Source organism: Polypterus senegalus, chromosome 15 (genome assembly GCF_016835505.1).
Source record: "Polypterus senegalus isolate Bchr_013 chromosome 15, ASM1683550v1, whole genome shotgun sequence".
In the NCBI taxonomy this organism is placed as follows: domain Eukaryota; kingdom Metazoa; phylum Chordata; class Cladistia; order Polypteriformes; family Polypteridae; genus Polypterus; species Polypterus senegalus.
The window spans coordinates 113796821-113821584 of record NC_053168.1 but is presented as its reverse complement, the minus strand read 5'-3'; the positions used below and the strand labels follow the sequence as shown (position 1 = coordinate 113821584).

Below are 24764 nucleotides of genomic sequence, written 5' to 3'. Positions count from 1 at the left end.
AAATGACGATTTACTTGTATAATAATTTTAATATCATCACATCATTCATTAAAATGTACTTTGATGTGACAAACCTCAAAAGTGATGAATATGATATACAGTCTGTACATTAGTTCCCTGTAAAAAGAGGGCCAATGATGCGTATTTACACCATAAAACCTTTTTAGTCAGTTTATATCAGATACCTGTTATCACTTCTAAGGATTATAAACCAAAGCGCAGTAAAAACATTGGTGCGATTCACTTCCTGCAACATTCACAACATGGCTTGTCAGGTACTGTGCAAAGACTATGCAAATGGTCATATACAAAATGATTGAGCTTTAAGGGACCAACAGGATTTTTTTGTCCATGATGATGAATGACTCATGAGCCAATTCAGACTTTCAAAAGCCATTCTCTTGGAACTGTGCACCATGTTGGCCTCAGCAATAGAAAGACACACTTTCTAACATTGGGCCACAACAAGTTTACCCATATCCTATGAGAGGGAGCTATCTGAGAGGTCAGGAATATCTTAGCCCTGCTTCAGCTCAATCACATCCACTGAACTGAAAGCCATAAATTACTGACAAGGCACTATATTCAATTGCCATATGGTTTGGTTGTACATACCAAAATGAAAAGGAAATTTTGCATCAGTGTCCGATTTTTCTAATGTAATTGGGGCAATTGACAACACTCATATTGCAACAAGGGCACCTAGAGGGAATGAAGCTGCTTTTGCTAAGCATATACAGTTGCATTCCAATAACATATAAGTCATAATGTGATGATACCGACAAACACCATTATTTGAGGAACAGTAGCTTTGATCAGCCGACTTGCTAAAGGTGCTATACATAATGGATGACTCATTGGTGAATTGTCACAGCAATCATGTTGTTATAAGTGCCAGGTAATAGTGGCTGTCTGCTCACACAGTGGTGCCCTACACCTTCCTCTTAACCCACAGCACAGAGAACAGGTGCATAGGACAGCCAACGATGGTCTGCAACATCACAATTGCATATGTACTAACTTTATTGGCATGGTCTAAATATGCTTGTTTCCGGGTGGCAACCTTTCAGGGTGCATTCATTTGTGATAACTGTGATTTATAAAGGGTAAACTATATAGAAACATGCATATGTCAGGTTTTATAAATGAGATTTCTTTTTAATCAATGAGTTTTAATCAAAATATCACTTAAACAAACACTGCCTACTTGAATAAGAAACAAACTACTGCCTAAGATTACAAGGATACACTATCCACCAAGAGATAAAATTATTGGCAATCATCACCATATATATTTATAGTGTTGCCTCTTGTGACATCAAATGTGCGACAAATCTGGTCACATGACTGAACTCCAAATGGTGCCACATAATATATAACAGGAAAAAAAATCTTAGTTTACCAAACCTGCTGTGAAGCTGATGTTGAATGAATAAATAAAAACCCCAAAACACACAAAAATATACATTTAACAGATGCCTACTACTACAGAGGCATTTAAAACAAGGAGTACCTGGCTGAAAATCCAATCAAACATATGGACTGGGAGAACATGCACACCCCATATATACCAGACTAGAAATTTGAACATAGATGCTGGAATCTGTGATGCAGTAATTCTACCCACTATACAACCAAGGCAAAAAAATATAAAAAAAAACAAAAACAATTATAAGAACAGCCAAAGGCACAATTCTTAAAAGGGCAAACAATGAAAAAAACAAGTCAACACTAAAAAAGCTGAAACAATCTACTAAACTTCTGGCTGTGCCATTCATTGATGATTTTAACTGCACAATTACATTTTTAAAGGTGGGTAGTGGGCAGTATTACATTTGGCAAAAAGACAGGCAAAGTAGTAAAAGTCTCCAAATAAGACACCAGTCCATCATTAAGTTATCAAAAAACACACAAATAATGAAATTAAACACATTTGTCAGCATAAATTTCAAAAAGGAGAAAGAATAAGCCCATTCTGGAACAAATACACATACACAATGGGAACTGAATCAAAATATTTGATGGTGGAGTTCTTTAATAATCTCAAAAGTCTAAAAACACAAACATTTCAGGTATTTTTTCAAATCAATAACTTTGTATTTTGTCTCCTTTTACACAGAATAACTGGTCTTGACAATGCACATGAACAAACACAATGAAAAAAAAAATCTTTATAGTCCCTTTGTACGGTAAGCATCATTTCAAGATACTTTACAAATACAAAATTAAAATACCATTGTGTAATTTTCCACTTTCACATGGGAGTAAAGCAATATTTGATTCACATCTTTTAAAATGATAAGAAAATATTATTACAAAGTTAAAGAAAAAAATCACTCTAATCTGAATTGTACTCTTCCTTTGCAAAGCTTAGACTCTGCTTTGATGGCATACCCTTTCTGTGGAGTGTCCAGTTTCTCTCTCTCTCTGCTCATGTGAATTCCCACTTGTTATCTGCTAACGTCTAAAGACATTAGACTGGCACCTCAAGATTGGTTCAGTGATGAACTTGAGTTAAATCCAAAGCTGGTTACTGTTCTTGAATATGACTGACTTCATCACATTCCAGCTCTGTACTAGATAAAACAGCGACCGGAGAGAGGATGAGGCACACATTGAGCACACTCATATCAGCTGAAGGTATTTAAAACTTTTGAGAAGTAATATGTCCAACTATTTTCTAGCAGCATTGCTTAGTTCACATTAACAACGAGTCAGTGTCTACCCTAGCAGCACTCCACACAAGGTGGACACCAATCCTGGATAGAGCTCAGTCAAATAAGCCCAAATTGCATGCTCTTGGGATATGGGAGAAAAACTAAAAGGTTTGGAGAAAACCTACCCAAGCACTGGGAGAATGGGGTACCTTTTAATACATTCAGAGGTGATTGCACTGGAATTGAAACTGTGAGGCGACAGCATAGTTACTGTGCCAACACATTGCTAAAGACGATGTTCTTAAGTTAAACTGGAATCTAAGCTCAGTTGCTGATGAACCAAAAGTCTCAAAATTTACCTTCTCTTTCTTCTGAAAAACAAATATTTCTGCTTGAAGAGGATGAAACTGATTATAGCTTTATGATCTCTGGTGTAATGCAGAAATTCTCTTTGAAAAACATCAATTTATAAGCTAAAAAAGCGAGGCTCAGTATGTACCACTATTACCCTACTGTAAGCATGCCTCTGTTTCTTCACTTGCTCTTAGACAGGTCTTCTAAATGAAAATCTTTTTTTATAAGTATTTTTCTTTTATATTTCCTTGACTTCTTAAAAATTAGACACATTAATTCCTTGTAAACCAAGGACTGCGAGTCCACTGACCCTTCAGTAAAAATTATTACATTTGCCAATGACACCATCATTACTGGATTAATTACTAATGGAAAAGAAACAGCTGTCACACACGTGCGAGTAAGAGGCAGCTAAACGGCCTGAGTAAGTGTAATGAAACATCTGACCGGGGGTGGCAGAGTGCACCGACTGTCTTTCTCAGTTCCCTACAGACCTTTCCCGGGAAATACTGCAAGGTTCCGGCGCCTCAGAAGATGTCGCTTCCAAAGCCAGCCCCTTTGCTGACGTCGCTTCCAAAGCCGGCCCCTTTGCTGACGTCGCTTCCAAAGCCGGCCCCTTTGCTGACGTCACTTCTGGTTCCAGCCATTGTGATGACATCAGTTCCTCTCCAGGCCTTTAAAGCCTCTATCTTGGGCTACTATAGCAGTTCTAGTTTGGACTCTGTGAAATGCACTTTGTATTTATGATACAACAAACCCTTTTGCAGCTGGGAAAAAAAAAATATATGGGTGGCTGCCCAAAACCTTTATGATGTCTTTGGCAAATTATTATTACACAGCATACAGAATAAAGGTCACTTGACATTTGTCTTGGTGCACTACAAATAACCTGGTACTCCATACCACCAAAAAAAAAAGTAAAAATGGAAATTGACTTTAGCAAGCAGCAGTTACAAATTCTTCCTCTAGAAATGAATGATTTTACAGTCAATTTTGTGGAATCCTTCAAATTTGTGGGCACAACTATCACAAACATTCTCAGCTGTGACATTAACACCACTTCCATAACTAAGAACAATCAGCAGGGGATATATACCCATCCTAGTACAATTTTTCACGGCCATAATTGAAATTGTGAACACATTGTCCATTGACGTCTGGTTTGGTTCTGCAATTGTCCGCTTAAAAAATAAATTACAGTATGTTGTGACGTCTGCCGAGAACATAATTGGCGGCCATCTTCCAGCTGTTGCAGATCTGTGTGCATCTAGTGTTATAAACCATGTCCAAAGGATCACCATACACTCCTCTCACCCAGGCCATCATTTGCTCCAAACACTTCCCTCTGGGAAATGCTTTAGGTAAAATAAACGTGAAAGACACCTAAGCAACTTCTTTCCCAGAGCCATGACCATTGCAAACCAGTAATTTAGCCCGACTTCCTCACTTATTCAGGTGTTCTTTCTTACATTGTATGAAGGTGCATACACACTATATACACACACAGTTTCATTGCACATCTCCTTTATAACTGCACTATTGTGATACTGTATATAATGTATATATTGTTTTCTTCTTTCAGCTGCTCCCATTAGGAGTTGCCACAGCAGATCATCTTTTTCCATATCTTCCTGTCCTCGTCATCTTGCTCTGTTAACCCACCACAGGCATGTCCCGTCTCACCACATCCATAAACTTCCTCTTAGGTCTTCCTCTTACCTGGCAGTTCCATCATTAGCATCCTTTTTCCAATATACCCAGCATCTCTCCTATGCACATGTCCAAACCACCAGAATCTCACCTGACTTTGTCTCCCAACCGTCCAACTTGAGCAGACCCTCTAATGTACTCATTTCTAATCCTGCCCATCCTCGTCACACCCAATGCAAATATTAACATCTTTAATTCTGCCACCCCCAGCTCTGTCTCCTGTTTTTTTGATAACTGCCACCGTCTTCTACCCATATAACATAGCTGGTCTCATTTACCGTCCTGTAGACCTTCCCTTTCACTCTTGCGGATACTCGTCTGTCACAAATTACTCCTGACACTCTTCTCTGAGGTTATTTTTATGTGATGTTGTGTTCTGTTATAAACAGCTCCAAAGGTACCAAGTTCAATTACTGTACATCATGTACTGACGAAAAAAGGCGTTTCTCATTTTGAATATCAGAAGAGGAAACACTGTAAATACTGTACACTCGAACTACAATGTTCAAAGCTACAAAGTCTGGTCAGCATGTGTTCGGTGTTGAGCTGACGCACCCCTTGGCTGGGTCCAGTTCAGATTATTCACAGTTCACTGCAACCATGTACTAGACATTCCATTTCAGGAAACTGACTGATTATTTAACACAGAATGTGACTATAAACTTCAAAATACACGAAAACGAACTGTAAAAGAGGCACAGAAAGCAACTGTGCTAGTTTGACTTTTCTGCAATGAGGTCTCTACACAAAACAAGCGCCTAAGTCCAACCTTTACTCGTCCCACGACTTGTTGCTTTTATGTGGATTTTAAAATAACGTGATATTAAACTTGCAACAGGTGAGCAATCGCATCTCTTAACAAATGCATTTGAAGATCTTACAGTTTATAAGATTTTTGGGACACGATAGCACTTACCAGCCAAACAGCTTTAACTCGGCGAAATATCCTGTGAATTATACATAGTTAGTTTTTTGAGTACGTGTTTTAATTCCACAAACTGTGAAAATATATCTCGGATTCAGTCCATTATGGGCGAACCTTCCGGTACAAAAACTTCGGTCCTAAAGAACTATGGGAGCTACAGTTTATACTATACAGAGCGCGGAAAGAAACAAAAAAATACAAATCCCAACATACATTGCGATGCCGGTCAATTCTATAAATATGAGAGTCGTGACGAGAACCAGATTTCCTGATAGCGAGGGAACAGATTTGCCTGTCTTGGGAAGTGTAGTTTATATTGACCTGAATGAGAAGGTGCGCGCCAGAGTATGAACATCAAATCCCAGCACCCAAAGCGAGTTTTAACTGCCATGTCCCGCCCTAGTCCAACAGTCTTCCTTAGACCGATGGGAGAGACCAGCGGTGTCTGTTTCCTGTTACAGAGTGACTGACTGATTGAGAGAGGGAGAGGAGGAGGTGCAGTAAAGAGTAATTTTCCCCCCCAAGAAGATACGAGCAACGCTTCTGACCTCTCAACTTTTATAGTACAATGAAACTTATTGTGCACTTACCTTCTCTTGAAATAAGCTGCGTCACATTATTACTGGTAAGCCTTCCCTTGGGTGCCGCAGCCTGATGTTTGGGGTTGGTCAAGGTGTTGCTGTGTAGTTGTCTTGCGTAGTGAGTGGCCGAGAATGCTGTGAAGTGTGTGAAGTAGGATCGTGTTCCGAGTAAACGGAGTAACTGCTGGGCCTACCGCAGAGTTAAGGAATACATAAATGCATTGCTTAATGAGTAACACACAAGCTGTAGCTGCTAAAGGTTCGTGTCTGACGCATCGATCTAAAACAGAAAAATATGTCTTGCTGCTTTTCTTTACACTATATTTAAGTTGACTGCTCAAAGGATGAATTCCAAAAAGAACGATGTTCAAACTTGCGACCAGTCAGCCTTATTCCAAGGGGCGTGGGGGTGAGGTTGGGACAGCTGGCGCGCCAAGTGCAGCAAAAGGGAGAAGGAAGAACACCAGCCTAAGTGCTTGTTAGGTACAATAAAGCAAAGTAGGGCTCCCCACGAGCACGTTGTAGGTCAGTCTGCCAGTCAACCCGGCATCCTGTAGTGCCTTATAAATTTGTTCTGCACGAACAGCATCATCTCGTGAACGAAGATTCACACAATCGGGCAGTGCAATCAAAGGGAGTATAGAAACCCGACACGACAGAATAGAACTTTAAACTTCTGTTCTCACGTCGTCTTGCCTTATAGGTTTTATTATAATGCAGTGAATGTGCCTTTCACATATAACTTAAAACATTGGGGTTTGGATTAGAAGCAACGGCATTTGACGTCTGATCAAAGATACACGGTCGGTCTTTACTGAGCTGGCAAACTTGTACAGTTGACCCAGGTGTTTCTACGAACCCGGAGTTGGATTCGGAAATCTCCGTCTGGTTCCGGCTCTTTAGATTACGCCGGTACGGGGTGGTGCGAAAGTGGGACACACTGTTGTGGCTGGCTGTGATTGGACTGCGACCAGGAAGTGCCTGGCGGAAGAGGCGTGGTCGTCTAAGAAAGCGGGTAGTAATGGACAACTCAAACCTTTTTGATGAATCAGGAAAAATGTTGGCGAGGCGTGCATTAGGATATTAAGAATCAGTACTATTTTTTATTGTTGTATAAAGAAGTACACAGCTTGTTGGTTATGATTGCTAAATACATTAATTATATTTATTATTTATTTGTAATTGTTATTGCCAAATATTAACCAATGTGTATTTTATAGTAGCAAGTAAGGCCCAGGAACTTACGAAAAACGTCCACACCCCTCGCATTTTTATAATAGTGAATCTCGAAGTAGGTTTTCATATACTGTATATTTCAAATAGCTAAAAACTTTTTTGTTGCAGTCCATCCATCTGTTTCTCCTCAATATCTGCTTTCTTTCGATTTTCTTTGTAATGTAATTTGTTAATGTAAACTTTTGGCTTTATTTTCCAAGGCGCAAAATATACATCAATATGATTTTAATTTCTCGTGTCATTCTTCAAAGTGAGGGGCTCTCACTTACAGTCATGGAGTGCTGCAGGTTTTCATTTCAGCCAGTTTCCTAATTACAAGACATTCATTGCTGATAATGAAACTTGATATGATAAAAGTAATTGTATAGAGTTTCTTCACTATACGACTTTACACAGACAGTGGGGAACCACTTCTTTTTTAGTTCATTCGTTCATCCAACAAAAATGTAATTTCATTGTAGAGTATTTTTTTCTGAGAACATTATCCATATGTTTTGTGGACTGTGTGCTTCGCGGCCCTTCCCTTTTGTTTTATTTATTTCTAAACATTTTATTAACACATGTACTTCATGACATATATTTATCCTTGTACATTGAACCATGTTAGCCGGAGAGTTATTAATTGGTAGATGGTTAAGGAACTAGGACACAATTAAAATCTAAATGCATCTGTTTGAAGATAAAATAGGTATTTAAGTGTTCCAGATCATGACAAGTGATTTAACTAAAATTGAACCCCAAATCATACAGTTTTAGGAGGAAATAAATTGGCTCTAATTAAGACATTTTTTGAAATGAAAACCTGCAGGAGTGTGAGTAAGGGTCCCAGTTCTAGCTAAATGCCCTTTGTGAATTTTATTCTATGTAGTGTCTTCACAGGGTGCTTTACATAGTACACATGAATTCAGTTCAAAACAACAAGGTTACCTTTTGCCTCTATGAATCTACTGAACCACATTATTTGTCATAAGGTTGCTAGATAAGACCTTGTACTATGGGGTAATTGCTATTCAACTGCCAATTTCATTGAAAGATAGCACTTTTTGTCCCCAGGAGAAAATTTGGCTTTTTACAGAAAGTCAATAAGTAAATACTATGTTGTGTCAAATGGCAAATAAGCTCCTCTCTAATAAACATTGTAATGACTATAAAGAGAGAAAATTAAAATAAAAAAAATTGCCATTCCCTGTTCACTGTAAGTTATTATAAAGTCATATTGCTGGTACAAAGGAGCCTTCGTCTTATGTCTCAACTCACTTCAGCTGAATAATTTTTTGTAGGAAATTCCACAATGTTAGTGTGGAAGAGCCTGAGCCAGCCTTTTTAAATTGCTTGTTGATTCAGTGAGTCTCCCTTGAAAAGACTTTACTGGCCCAGCGCACCACAGTGTAGAAAATTGCACTGGCCGTCATAGAGTAAAAGATGTGAAGGATACCCCTACCGGCATTAAAGAAGTGCAGTCTTCAGAAAAAAAGGTCTGCTCTGCCTCTGCTTCTGTCGTTCCTCTGTGTTACAAGACCAGTCCAGCCTGTCATTGATGTGGACCACCAGTTACTTAAACTAAATGTGGCACATGCCAACTACACAGCGAATTTAAAATTAAAATAAACTTAATTTTGCTCTACTAACCACAAAGCACTGAAAGCTTTTAAATTATGCAATTTTCCTAAGTCTTTTAGATATCACATTTGATTAAGCGTTTATCTTTGCTCATGGATTGGTGAGTCAAAAGTTTGTGGTTTGGCCTCACACCACCATAGAACCGGGTCAGTAACTGAACCTTTTATAGAGTTCATAAAATGTTTGCTGGAGTTTGCTTGTGTTTTTGAGTTTTTTCTGTGCAGTCTTAACTGCTTCCTGCCTTGCAACCAAATCAAACCGAAAAGTACAGCCCCGCTATAATTCTGTTATAGAAGTCATTTCAGAAAATAGTGGTTTATACCTCCAAATACCTAAACTTTGTTTTAAATTGTTTTGCATTTTATTATCAGTGTTTTTGCCGTCTTTCCAGTTTAAATACCAAAATACATTCAGATTCTTCAGATGATGAATTGAAAATATTGTCTCATTGCTCCTTTTTAATCATGCATACTTGCAATTAGGTTTAACATAATTAAAACATATGACATAACTAGCAAGCTGGGTATACATTATCAATCATTAAATTATTTTAAAGTGTTTAGTTACAGGGAAGACGTTTAGGACACCCGGGATATCTCTTCTTCATGCATCTTTGCTTTTGAACAGTTTAGTGTATTTGTTGTAGTTTATTATAGCCAAAGTTAGATGTGAAAAATATATAATGTACAAAAAACAAATACATAAAAACAATATAGTAAAAAAAAAAAAAATTGCACTTCTGGACAGTAATATTTGAAGACCTTATAAAATACAAAATAATCACTTAAACTGGATGAAGAAATGTAGAAATCATGAAAAGACAGAGACAAATCCGCAACTGTTATTAATCATAGCAATTGCAGTAGGAAAGAATCTGTGTATACATCTTGTAGTTCTTGCCTTTGATAATGTTTCCTTAACCCTAGAATTTTTGAAGCCTACAAAACTATTCATAATAACAGGCCACCTTAAATTCATCAGCGTCTTTGTTTTACAAATGTGTCAGTCAGCACTGGCTGCAGGCAGCCTTTTATCCCCTACCAAGGCAGCTGAAGTTGGACACAAAATTCTCACAGCTGAAGTCTGTATCTGGGAGTTAGGTGTCTAGAATTGTATTAGGGTAAATAGTATCTCGTGATTTGGAATACATACATTTCATGTGTGTGCAGTGTCTACAACAATCTGTCTAAATGTAATATGACAGGAAATCCTGGGTTCTCCCTGCTTTTACTGTTTTGATTAGTGAGCTGCTAGTATTTATTACTATTATATAATAAAAACAAATACATTTGATTTGAGTCTGTAACACCCGGTGTAAATTTTTGCTATTTATAAAACATATCACTGGGATACACCGTTGCCAAAAAAAAAAAAAGATGCTGATAAGGAAGTGCGAGGGAATTTAAGGTGGCAGGGATTCTAGTGTTAATGGTAGTAACTGAAAACGATGACTGCCCTGGTGAGTGTAGTCTTTAATTATATTTTCAGCTTAGTTTGCTCAGGACCTTAGAGGAGTCGATTTTCAGGCTTACAGTCTTTTCTGCTGACCGAAACTTTCTACAGTTTGTTTCGAGTGAGTAGAAAATGAGGATGTGTTGAGTAATAGTTTTGTAAAACTGTACCACCACTAACTAGGGAGGGTTGCACTTTAAGTTAACAGAGAAAAAACATACACTACTGAGTTGTTCTAGTAAGAGCAGTTATGTTTTCATCCCAGTTCAGACTGAGAGAAATGGTTGTGCCAAGAAATATAAGTGATTCTGTCCTGTTCATAGTGACATCATTTATAACTAGTAGAGTAGGAGGTGAGGAGTGTCAACAAAACTCCACAAACATTTGTGCTGTTTTTAAGGAATTTAAGTTAAGATTGTCGAGGGTACATCCAGTGGACAGCCGATCCACCTCCCTCTGATATGGCACCTCATTCCACTTGTGTGATCGTGCCAATCAGTGTGGTATCATCACCAAACTTCAGGAGTTTAACAGATGGGTCACATTGAGGGGCTGTAAGCAAAAGCTGGGTTTCCATTTCATTACAAACAGTGGAAAATTATATTAATTCTCAGTGAACATGTAGTTTCACGTGCATGTGCTATCTGTATTTCATTTTTGTTGTCACAGGAAACCAGGTTTTGGTGTTTTCTTTCTTTCTTTTTTTTTTTTTTTTTTTTTTAGTTTGACCTGCAGGAAAAAAATAGAATAATGAGTGAATTTAATATGTTTTTGCAGTTATATGCAATATTACCTGTAGTACACATTTTTCTTATGAGGCCATTTAAATTGTGTCCCATTCCACCTTCTCTTTGGTTAGTTCACTTTGTGCTTTTATGAAATGCTATGTTTTCAAGTGTCACATTACTTTGCAAGAGACTGCTTTCGTCTATGACTTTTATGCATCTGTGCATGAGTCATGAGCACATCATGCTTTATAGATGCAAACTGAGGGGGAAGAAAGTCAAATTATTAATACAGAATAGAAATAACATATGGTACAAACATATTTAAATATTGTGTTACATTCGGTTATATTTCAATATGTACTCGTTTTTAGTCCTAGCATTCCAATATTATTTTGGGCTCATTTGAAAGCCCTGCTGCAGTTTGGTTTGTTTTACTGTATATGGAAAGCTGATGTTTAATTTGAAAAATGTTAAACTTTCTGATAATAAATTAAATATTAGAGCACTTCCTTCATGACATTCCTCAAGCCACGGCATGTTATGACACCTACTTTAAGCTCAGGCCTAAACTAAGATGCATTTATTGTTGGGGGTATGCACAGGTATAAAGCTGAAAATATGCTTGTCATTATTAACACATTTTATTTATTATTTTCATCTTCATTTAAGCCCACTAAGTGGTACATAAGACTATAAAGTGACTAGTCCTTTACTAGGGGGGCTTGATTTAACTTGGTTCAGTGCCACTGGACAAAAATACTTTTAATTTTTTTGTCTGTCACGCTAGGTTTGAATTGATCCATGTAGTTGTATTATAACTTGTGAAATGTACAATCAGGTAGCATGTTCTCGCCTACCAAAATAACATTTTTTTTTTCTCATGCCACATTTTAATGTTTGTGTTTAAACAGCTACTGCATGGAAGCTTCTAAATCTAAATTCTATGTATTTATTTTTTATTTAAAAAAGGAGCAAATGACAAGCAAAATATTTGCTCTGCCGAACCCTGCACCATCCATGCCTTCCTACAAACATTGCTTCCAGCATCGTCCCACTGTGACATCTATTTGGCCATTACATTTCACTAGGCCTTCCAAAAATTATTAAATTTGCTATGTTCATACAAATAGCAAATTCATTGTTAGGGTATAGTCAGTGAAATTTAGTGTCATGAAGAAAATATTACAGGGAGTCTTTACTCTTTTTTTGAAGAGAAACCTTGACGTGTGACACTCTAGCTGTAGATATGTGTGTGATTAAAAAAAAAAAAAAATACAGGATTCTAATCCTTTATACAGCTGGCTATACTGGTCTACCAAAATGGTTCTCATGAAAGCTGGGTCACTTCTTCTGTCTGCAGCTTTCCAGAGGGTTTTGTATCTAATAAAATAAAATGTTGCTATTTTCTGTTCAGGGTATTAACAAAGAGTTCCATTATGTCACATTTAATATATTTAAAAAAAGCAGCAAGCCTATGCATCAGCCAAGATTTCTTTTAATTGTAATTTCTTCTGAAGTGCAAATTGAATGTTATTGCAGTATATAATGATATCTTTGCACCATACTGTATTTTAAATGCAGGATGTGTAATTGTAATTTGGAAAGTCACACGTGAAAAGTATGTGAGCAGATTTATATCCTGTGTTGAATTTGTCAGCTTGAAACTCTCCAAAAGTGAGGGGACATTACTACTCATTAAGTACACCAACATTTGCATCTTTCTTACATTTACAATTGAGGATCCTTGGCAAATATTTGTGTAAATGATTTAGCACCTGAATATATCCGACAGTACATGTTAACTGTGGCACCTCTGATGTAGCAGTGTTTGTTTCTGTTTAAGGCACTAAGTACAAGAAACCCATAATTCAGTTTGTTTCTTCTTCCTGCAAAGTTAGTAAATGGCTCAAAGAAACTGGCCATATGCAGTCAACCAGGTCATTTGCCAGATGTAGTTTACTTGGGTGAGCCAGCTGCTGCTGTTCCTTCTTCTTATTTCTCCTCTTTATCTTTTCCCACTTCTGTATAGAGTCAATGTGGTTGATAATGTTGTTTATTATCCACAGAATACCTTCAAAATATAATCACTTTGACTGTTTTTTTTTTTAAAAATATTAAAATATTTAAATAGATGGATATACTTTGTCTTCGAATCTACTTTGTCTTCCATGTATTTGTTAAAAAAAGAATGTATAGGAGTTTATGGTCAAAAAAGTAGTGTGCCTAGGTGTTAACAAGAAGAGCCCTACAAAGGCTATTCAAAGAAAAATAGGAAGACGTCTTTACTTGACTATGCAGTAATTCAGAGGTACATTAGTAACTGTCAAATACCCTCTCTGTCCTGTGACCACCACAGAGTATCTTTTGAGCCGCATTGGGTTTGTGCATGAAACGGAATATTTTTGAATGTTCTATGCTTTTGCAATCGCAAGTCAGAACAAAGTGTCTTTTAAGTCAATGTGTTTGATACTGAATAAATCACTTTTTGACCATAAAATTTAACACCTAGACCAGAATTGTACTTTATGCAAAAGTAAACTTCTGCTGATAAGGGTAAAGCTAAATACAACATGCAAGTGGTACGTTTTTTTGTAGTTGTCAGTAGTGATCACATTAAATACGGTGATATGCAGCACAGCTCTCAGACATGAACCACTGATTGTTAAAATACAAGCATGTTTTACATGAATTTATTACATATAGGTATGAAAACTCTATGTATGTACCATTTGTATATAACAAATAATATGATAGTGACACTGTGTGTCTTTTGATCAAGCTTACATAGCCCTCTATGTGTACATTGGTGTAAATGGCCCCATGACTCCATGTGTGAACTGTTTTGCCCTTGATTATATCATATTCTATTCATGGGACATCAAGGCCTGGCTTCACATGAAGGATAACTAATCTTTAAATCTACAAGAGAAAGGACACATATTCTGCTGGAAAGCAAACTGGCATGTTGATAGTTTTCTTGTAGACCATGCCATCAAATGAACTGGCAAAAATGTGTTGGCGTCCTCTCTAGTTTCAAAAGTAATAGGGAAGCGGGAGCATCTGGCAATAGAAAACTACTAGTGCCAGGGAGCTTGCTGTACCGAAGGTCAGTTGGGGCACTGTATGTCTTAGTATGTTTCACAAACTGGTAATAGGAAGCAGACATAGTCTCATCTGTGCTCAAAAACTATGCAAAACATTTGTCTTGCAACCAATGTGCTCTAATTGGCTTTTCTGTCCAGATCTCATCTCACACCCCAAAACTGCAACATGTAGTCTTGACAGTCAGGCAAGGCTTTCACTAAGTCAGCCAATTTAATTTCTCCCTTAAGAAATGTTTCTTAGGTGTTTAAGCCTGAAGAGCCATCTGCAGTGTTGTTCCATATTGATAAAGACACAGTCGATATGCACCTAGGAGAAAGCAAACTATAGTCTGCAACAGACTGAAGGCTGATACTTGTTCTTGAATAAACTACTAGGCCAGGTTAAGGAAACTCCTTGTAGATAGGTAGACAATTTCTGTGTTCAGCACTGGAAACACGAAAATCAGAAGGAAGACTGGGAATTTCAGCAAAAGTCACAACACATAACTGGTTAGTATTCGTTTTTCTTCATCAGGAGGATGCTGGCTATTTGGGTAAGGGGTAACCCTAAATTTTTCATTTAAGTCTTTAATCCAAAACCCCTAAATTTTTCAATTAAGTCTTTAATCCAAAAACAATGTTCCCTTCTTCATTTTCTCTTTGCAATATATGACTGCAGGTTCAGATTTATTGTGGGCCAGATTGAAATCCGTGAGATATGGACAACCTTTTTTTTTATTATTTATTTATTTTTTTCCTTCTGAGTAGCACAACTTTAAATTGTTTTTGAATTGAGTGTGTTTGCCATTTTACCTTACTCATGGACAAAATAGAGCTTTGAGGTAACAACTAAGCAAAGCAGTCTTAATTCTGCTGTAATATTGACTAAGGTGTTTAGGATGCTGAGTATTTTTAATCTATGTGTATGGAAGAAATTGAAGCTGCATACTTTCTTTCTGACAATTGTATCTCTAAGCATATATTTAATTGATATTGAAAAAAATGGCATTTGTTCTTTTTAGTTTTTGTGGAACAGTTTATTGATTGCAGGTATATCAACATGTCTTCAGTCTGGATCTTAATTTAGACAAACCCTTTTCCATGTATTGTTTGAGGTGTTTGCTCTGTTGTACTTCTAGTTGCTTGATTGCTTTGGCTACATATCTTAAGAATATTGTAAAGCTTAAGGCTAGATTTTCTAATCTTGTGTTTGTATTCCCACACTACTACATTTTCATTTAAGCAAAAATGAATGATCTCAACTCACACTTGCATTATTTTTGCATTTCACAATGTTTATGAAAGTGCCTGTGTCCGCACTAAAATGACAGAAAATGCATACTAGTTTGTTGTCCGCCTACATGGGGCATGCACACAGCATATACATCTTTCCAAAACTTGAAACCCTTGAAGAGATGGTAACACTGGCAGCCATGAGATTTGTCATAAAACTGTAGGGATTGGTAAATTATTTGCTTTTTGCACATGCATGCTGCATTCCAACTGTACCAAACAATATAGATCCACACAGGTAAGCAATACAACAAGCACCATGGAAAGCAACTCTTCTGTATCCACTATGTTGTAATATGAATTTCTTTTGTGAATGGTGACCAATCAGGGAATGAGACAGTGCAATGGGCAGAATCCAGTCAGGGTAGGGCAACGTGATAAGATCAAACCAATCAAAGCACGATTAGAGTCATTATTTTGTATAAGCTGTGTTTTTGCCCATCCATAACATAACACTGAGGCTGTGTTTTTGAAAAATATACAGCTTTTAGCATTCTCATTTGTAGGGGTTTCAAACACTGGGGTAGTGTGGATGAGGGGCAAAAACTGACACTGTCTGTGTTTTTAAATGAAAACTTAGTAATGTGGACAGGGCTGCAGTTTGCTTCCATACTGTATGTCAGGGGATCTTGAAATTGTTGAGCTACACATAATAGAGACGATTTGTTAAAGAGAAAGTAATGGAAGTGGATCTGTTCTTATAATTGGAGAGTTTAAAGAACAGCTTTGCTAAAGAAGATTCTTCATATTCTATAGTTTTTCTGCAGGGTGAAGCCTTGTCTGGTGGAGCACAATTTGTGAGGTTTACTATAGCTTTATTTTTCTAAATCAGGCTTCTAAAACTTCTTGTATTAAATCAAAAGATAAAGTTGTTTTAAATTGGAAGTTGCATAGAATAGTTTTATGCCACCTTTGAATCACTTTTAAATGCCTTTATTAATCACATATTTAGGTGCTGTCGTCCAGTAGTGGGTCCTGCTGCACTTGTGTGTTGTTCCTTACTTTCCCTTTTTGTTTTTGTATTAAACCTTTCTTGTGTATTACTTTGAAAATTTGAAGTTGCAAGTATGTTAAATGCATTTAGTTTGAGTTTTAAAAACATATCAATTAATGATCGACTGGAAAAGATTAATTTTAAACCAGTAGGAAAGCTGGTCCACTGATACATGGTGTAATTTGTATGTGTAATGTTAACCTGAAATTTCAAGTCACAGTAGGAAAGCTGAAAAAAACTTGTGTTTAGCTGTGAATGTCAATGTGCTTTTTACCCTACTAATAGTAAAAAATAAATACATAAATGCATTTGTATTTCCTTATTGGGGTTTATTACCTGTCTCTGCAAAAGATTCTGGTTTTGATTTTGTTTCTGCTCATAAATATTTAGAAATATGTCTTGACTCCTTTTTCCTTTTGTCATAATGAGAAGAGATATCATATTTGAAAGTTAGAAAACCATAGTATTTTTGTGTCATAACAGTGGTTCTTTTACATACTATACTAAGCAAATTTTATAAAAGTATATAAAATTACCATTTTTTGTGTCTCAAGTTTAACAAAGCCAACAATGCAGATTTGAGTACAAAATGACAATGGCTTTTGTATCACTTTTATAAACAAATCATTCATTTCAGAGTCACCCACCTTTTTATAATCACTACGTACTTTCTTTTAACATTTGCAAAGCTTTCACAAAAAAATTTCTATAGCTCCTAATACTTAAGCCACCTTACCAAGGTAATAGTAATGTTAATGTATTTTTTATAGACTGTCATTTTTTTCATGTGTAAGGCAGGATTCTGTACATACACTTATATTTTGTCAGTAAAGTAGGTGCTATGGTGTGTAAAAGACTTCACTTGGCACCCATTTGTTTGCTCGCAGTCTTTCACTTTATTTCAAACACAAAACACAGAAATATCAAAACTGACCAATTTACTTGTTAATGTGAGATTTTTACAAAGTAAAAAAAGTTTATTAAATTTGTAGTTTTGTTTTATTGGGCCTCTTAATAGGTTGACTTCTTAAATGAGAACAAGTCTTGCCTGAGGAAGGGTCCCAAGTTACCTTGAAAGCTTGCATATTGTAATCTTTTTAGTTAGCCAATAAAAGGTGTCCTTTTGCTTGGCTTTTCTCTACAGTTATTTTTAGGAATGTAGTACAGTCATTTTTTTTCTTTTTATTTTTTGGTTTGCCTTGTAAAGTTTGGGCCATTGCTTTCATTATATCTCACTACAACAAAAGCATATGTGCAATATGGCTAGTGATATTATTCAAATAAATGTTAGAATCTGATGGCATTAATAATTCAAACCCAGTTACAGTATGTATGAAATTTCTTCTCAAATTGATAAAATCTTTTTATGCAGTGTGAAGCACTTCACAAGCACAGTCAGTACTCCTTTATGTATGTCAGACCAATAAGAGCTTAATAGAAGGAAACAAAAGAAATGGCTTGTTACATTTCAGGTTTCATTTGTTTTTGTCTCTGGCATTCTTAGAGTAGATGAATCCAACAAATAGAGAAAAAAAGTGACCATGTTATCTAGCCTTTCCTGAAAAACTTGTTTGAGATGGCTATCTTTTTCTAAAATAACTTGTATTTCTGCAGGTGTTACACCAAGATGTGAATCACTTTTTTACTTGAGAAAGGAATAATCAAAAAACAATTTAAAAAGATCGCAAACTAATGTGAAAATTGGGAATATGAGAAAGGCAAGACCTTTCCTAGAAATTTATTCCTAGGATGCTTCCCAAATGTGTTTTCTTAGGAGCATTACTAAGCAGATCAGCTGATGTTGCTTGGTCAGTTAGTTTCCCACTGCAGGCTTTCTGTTGGGTGACCCAGTCTGGATTAACACTAAACTGTGTCATTAATAGCTGGTTATAGGTGCTGCAAAGGTCCACCAATATTTTCTCATATTACTGATTAACTTTCTAGATTGCCTAAAACATGCACACATTATTAGCATATCGTCCCTTGTAGCTGCAGTTTTCTATTTTTCTCTTGTTTTTTCTTGCCTGTTCCTCACCAGTGATGCTGTGCTACAGCAGAGGAGTCATGGGTTTTATTTTGTCAGCAGAACTCATTGGGGGATTGACAGATCAGTTGAGGTGGTAGGCTAGCCTAATCATAAGGAGCTTAGGGTGTGTTTTAGTTGCATGACCTACTCTTGATCTGATTATATTGCCAGCAGGTTATACTGGATGAAGTTACTAGTGTCTGTAGGTCCAGGAGCCTTTAACACTAGAATTACCAGAGCCTACGAAAAAACTCGTAATTCTGTCCCACTTAAATCGCTTCTTAAATCCCTTCACACCTCTCCGCCAGCGCCCTTTGTCTTCTAAATGTGCTGATAAAGAGAAGCTAGGAGCAGCCGGCTATTCCATCCCCCCCACCAATTTAGAACGTGCACAAACTTCTCTCAGCTCATGCCTTGATTGAGTATCTGGGAGTGAAGTGGAGTTTTAGAATGGAAATAATAGATCGTTATTTGGAACACACGCATTTCATGTCTGTTCCGTTTCTACAGTAATCTGTGTCAACACATTGTTAAAACAGAAACGTTTTTTATATTCTAGTAGTAGATGACAAAATGTAGGCATAAACTATATAATGTATGAAGCCTGAAGTCCAAATAGCAAAGAAACATTTTCATAAAAGGTTCAAATATAACACAAAATTTGCGCTTTTATTCAAAAATATAACTGCAGAAACAAAAAGGCGCTTTAACATGCGACATTGACAGTAGTTTATTATAACTGCCTCCATAGTGCAATAGAATCAGTTCTCGCCTTTGAATCAAAAGGTTGCGAGTTCGATCCTGCACCACCCTGTTTTGAGAAGTAAACTGCTCTTAGTCTTACTATTTTAAAATAAAAGCATACATTTAATTTCAGTCTGTAACAGCCGGTGCAATTTATGATCCTTGTAAAGGTTAGCTTTTTTTTTTTTAAATTCACTTTTCATTCTCTCTGTCGCATTCAGAATCAATCCATACAACCCCATCTGACACGGCTGTTTTCACTAAAGACGCGCTATAGCTCTGCAGTGTACCACGATGCATACTAACGCCCCACCCAAAAACCGGGTTCTGACACACAAACACTGGCGAAGCTGCCTTCTTCGTATCTCACCGTCACTTGCTTTTCTTTTTATTCAGTTTTATTGAGTGTTCCTGCCAGTCCCCGCATGTTGCTGTATGCTGTTTCTTTTGTATTCCAGGACATGCAGAGGTGAGAATGGTAAAGAGCAGTAACTTCGGCACTATATGCAATCATCAGACACTCCCCATCTGCCCGTGTCGTTCAAACACAGGAACATATATTGGTGTAAAGTATAACAAAAGTGCACTTTTATTCAAGTGCACTTTTTCCATCGCCTTTTCCTGTAAGAAGCAATGTACACACTTCTCTCTATGCTGTGGTTTCTATTACACACCTGAAAGAAAGAGACAATACATGTGAAAATATCATCGCTCTAATGCAATATTATTTGGAAACAAACAGCGTCAGATCGGGTGTGAATTTATGCAGGAACTGGAAATTCTCTGATGCGGGACCTTCCCCCAGGGAAGAAAGTATAGTGTCAGGTGCTCATTCAGTGTAATATGAACCATAGCACAGAGAGTTGTGTGCATGGCAACAAGTACACGTGTCGTAAATGTAGGAAGGACGGTCCTTGGGTGTGTGGGAACTGTTAATATTTGAATGTGATGATTTTATATAGCACGGAATGAAAATCAGCACTTCTTAGCATTGCACCATGCAAGCTGTCGTATCAACGATCTATTATTTCCACTCTAAAACTCCACTTCACTCCCAGATACTCAATCAAGGCATGAGCTGGGAGAAGTTCGTGTACGTTCTAAATTGGTGGGGGGATGGAATAGCCGGGTGCTCCTAGCTCCTCTTTATCAGCACATTTAGAAGACAAAGGACGCTGGCGGAGAGGTGTGAAGGGATTTAAGAAGCAGTTTAAGGTGGGACGGAATTACGAGTTTTTTCGTAGGCTCTGGTAATTCTAGTGTTAAGAAGCAGAGTCAATGGTAGGGCATGGTCTCTGTATACAGTTTGTTACACATACAGTAAGTACACTATTTGAAAATGCAGCTGGTTTGAGATTCTGAAACATTTTAAAATCCATGCAGTAAGTAGTAAAAAACATGCTTGATCCTTATTGTGAAATTATTCATTTAGTTAGGAATTTACTTTTGCTAATTACCCGTTTGCTGAAACTGTTGACTGACATTTTAATGTGGTGATTCCAGTTTTCATTTATTAGTCATTGATCAGTTATTCAGATTCAGTTTCATTCAGTAGGCACTACATAAGTACTCAGTACTTCCAATTGCTCTGAAACATTTTACTGAGTTGCAGACTACTTGCAGAGCAGCACCCATCCTAAGGGGCATTTTAGTACAAAGTGCTCCTCTCATAAACCTAGCATGGGGTCATCTATATTCTCTCACTGTGCTAACTTTCAGTAATAGACAAAAGATTGTGCTGGTAGTCATTTGTATCCTGAATCTGCAATGCAGACCAAACCATTTCACCAAACACTACTATTTCATAGTTGTAATGACATTCATTTGTAGGAGTGCAGTGTTTGGTTTTGTCCAGCCATAACCTTTTGCATTCATACCAGAATGTTCTACTGGCCACAGTACTTCATATTAATAAGCTGTTAATCATGCATGATGTCTGTGGCAATCTTCAGATGTGTAGTACTCTTCTGTTTTTGGAGCCCAGTGGTGGTCTTCTTGGTGTCTTCACATGTTTGACCTTTCATTATGTACAAGAGACACCTGTAGATCCATAACTGGGGGCTGTTTGTGACCTGAAAGAGTACTGTGGTCTTTATTTTTGGAATGTATTTAGGATGATAATTGTTCTTGGAAGGTACAGGAGTGGTGAATCTTCAACCTAACTGTGGTCTAAAGTTTTGTTCTTTTTAAACTTTGCTGACATCGTGTACATCGGTAGTATCTATTTTGATGTCCTCATTATTATCTTTTGGTTATGACATGGGTTACTTTTGTGAATCTGTGCCCTGAAGAGAAAGGCGCCTCAAATGATCCTCAACTATCATCTTATTGATTGATGGGTTGTGCACCTGTCCAGTGGGGTCCTCCTCCTACATGGCCAAGCTGCCTAAAATGGCTCCACTCTGGGTAGATTAACACCTCGTATTAACCACCTCTTCCCTGACTTTTTCCATCTCTACCTGGACCTGGCTGTAGGTGGGGTCCTGGTGTTTCTGTTTTGGGTAATGTTTGGTCATAATTATTTAGAACCATTGTCAGAATCATATTTTTGATTTGCTCTTTGCATAACCAGTTTTTCATTAATAGCCCTATCGTTAGCATATGCCACTTGACAACATAATGCTACAAATCAGAGTTCATCTGCCATGTCAAGGTCACAGTACCAAAGTGAAGGTGCTACCTTCTGCATTAAACTGAGCAGTTAACTTAAGGGGTGGACAGATTGTTAATGCCTATGGTAATCTGCTGGACTACCAGTTTGCAAACTTGGTAGCTAAGCTATGCTTCCTAGTAGCCTATATATACGGGACGGAGGACTTACTGAAACCTTTTACAGCAAATACAAGTTTGTAATGTATTGTTGCCCATGAGTACATCTTCTATCACAATATAAACACAATCGAAGTCTTGAAAGGGAATATTTAGAATGTGATTTTTGAATTAAAGATGCCTCTTTACCTCATTCATTGGTCGAGAATTGTCTTCAATTCAAACACCCAGGATTCTGGGAATTACATCTTGCTGACATTCAACGCTGAGTTTTCAGAAAGTAACTTAGTTATATTTCAGTAAAAAAATTAAATAGTGTTTCAAGTTTTGACCATATAAATATATAGTAGATTATGCAGCACAAGTTACATGACATGTTTGCTTTTTCCATGGACATTTTTTACATCATGTACGGGTGCCCATAACTGTTTGCTGCAGGCTTCTGTTGACTTTGAATCTTCAGTAGATAATTCTCCACTAAAACTTGAGATTCATTTTTTTTCATAGCTACCACTACACAGTACATGAGTTAAGTAACCTATAAGAAAAATAATTTTAGGGTTAAAGTAGTTCCTTAATGGCCTGATGTGACTGCCTGGAAGGGCGTTGCCAACAATAAAGTGCGCAGGGTGGTGTGTCCAGGGATATCAAAAGTCGGTTGGTGACGAAGGCTGTCAGTTCAAACATCAGTGTTCAAATATAATTCAAATGTATTTAAAAAAAGGTCTTATTTAATGGCAAAAGATGACATTTGATTGCCAAAGAACAGTTGTGTATTTTACCTGCACTTAATTTGCCATTGTGTCACTATTACACTATGCAAAGCTGCAGTAGTTTCTACTAATCTGTTTTTGCACTTCACTTTAATGATCAGCCTTATGGTAATTTTGAATGGTTAGCTTATCATCTTCATTAGTAAAACTTTTAACCAGAGTACTTTAAAACAGTGTTTTGTTTTGTTTTTTTAATTCCATTACTCAGCACCTTGATATACAAGTGTACAAATAGCAGTTTTCCCAAACACTTCTCCACTGCCCTAAAATTATCATTTTGCATCTGATTCTGTCCTATCCACTGTTAAACCTGAGATCCTTATTTAATGCTTAGACCTGCTAATTAAAGCAAATGGAAATGAGCTGTCATTATTCTGATATTCCTTTATTGCAATTCATTAAAACCCTTATTTTAAAGAACCTTGTCAGTCAACACACCATGTTCCACAGTTAATTTATGTCTCACATAGCTGCTGGTTGGACACATAATACCATAAACAATGAGGAGTAATTAAAATATTTAGGCCACCTTTATTAAAATATCGTTTCATATTAATGTGCAGACACTGATTTGACACTGATGACTGCTCTTTTCCCAGTAAGTCTACAGATGCCGACCAGATTTTTTTTTTTTTTTTGGTTAATGGCATGATATACACAGTATGCTGTTGCTGGCCATTGGATACCACCAGAATAATGAAACAAGTCTACCTGTCTGTTGTCACTCGCTATTCTCACTGCTCTGTCTGAGCCTATTTGGCACGAGAGCACCATTCCTCATTCTTGTCATTCAGATCTTTTTATGGAGGTGCCTTATGCCCTCACAAAGTGCTTTCTCTGCGCTGCACCTCAACTGTGCTTCCCATTCCTAAGAGCTGTCCTTGCAACAGCAAGACATGTCATAGTATACTGGTGTTGCAGGACACTGGCTGAGTGCTACAAATATGACCTACACAGCATTGTCATAAGCGCGTCATGATTTACAGACATCCAAGTTTTTAAAAAAAAAAAACATATAAGAGGAACATATAAGTGGTGTATAAATTATTAAACAGTAAAACATTAACATTTAAGAAGTAAAGATACATTGAGTACTACTGCAGTGGTTTTGGTAAACTACCTGCTTGACAACCTTGCGCAACGTGCCTGTGATTTAAGAGAAAAGTTATTCGGAGAAATGTGGATGCTGCCCTTCTGTGCTTAACGGGCAGAAGGTCCAAACAATTCCCAAGTCCAATACTTCACATGAAGAGGTCGGTACATCTTCTTAGATGTAAACCCTCCATCTTCTTAAAAGAATTCATCACAAAAGCAACCTTGAATGTTGCAGGGTTTTAGTGACCCAAACTCACCTTAAGGGGACAGTAAGTAGCCATGCACCGCAATTTACCAAGAGAGTCCCACTTTGATGGTGCTGATTACACTCGTTCACAAAGATTTCCACTGTCCAAGGAGCCGACAGGACACTCGAAGTGTCACAAACAGTGTGAGAAGAGAGGACGCTGCCCGAAACTGCAAAGTTGTTGACCTGGCGGAGCAGCCCGACATTCCACACCTCCCAGCATCCACTTTGTTGTCAAGACCCCTCGCTGCTGAAGGCGGTCTCCTCTTCACATTGTTCACAGCTCGGCGCAGTTAAAAAGGTAGAAAAATGCAAAGCTGTTTTCTTCATCTCTTCTACTATCAAGTACTGCCAATGAAAAAAAATGACAATGTGGCAGTTTCCGCAACAGTTACTTGGACGAATAAATAAAACTGCACTGTCAGAACACACCTGGCGGCGGACAGCTCAGCACTGGAGGCCAGAGAGGAGGACTGG

General features: G+C 37.3%; 2 protein-coding genes across 4 annotated transcripts in view; one reads left to right on the top strand and one right to left on the bottom strand.

Annotated features, from left to right (window-relative positions):
• Window positions 1-5821, bottom strand: part of invs (inversin) — a 202741-nt gene extending 196920 nt beyond the window's left edge. For all 3 annotated transcript variants that reach the window (XM_039737489.1, XM_039737491.1, XM_039737490.1), the window contains exon 1: window positions 5638-5821. The gene's annotated coding sequence lies outside the window, so the exon portion shown is untranslated. The remainder of the gene's footprint in view (window positions 1-5637) is intronic.
• A 241-nt stretch (window positions 5822-6062) lies between these two features.
• The window catches only part of erp44 (endoplasmic reticulum protein 44), a 110745-nt gene continuing 92043 nt past the window's right edge, over window positions 6063-24764 (top strand). Inside the window, exon 1 of the mRNA XM_039736620.1 lies at window positions 6063-6271. Coding sequence (XP_039592554.1) covers window positions 6215-6271 — 57 coding nt within the window. The 5' untranslated portion in view covers window positions 6063-6214. The remainder of the gene's footprint in view (window positions 6272-24764) is intronic.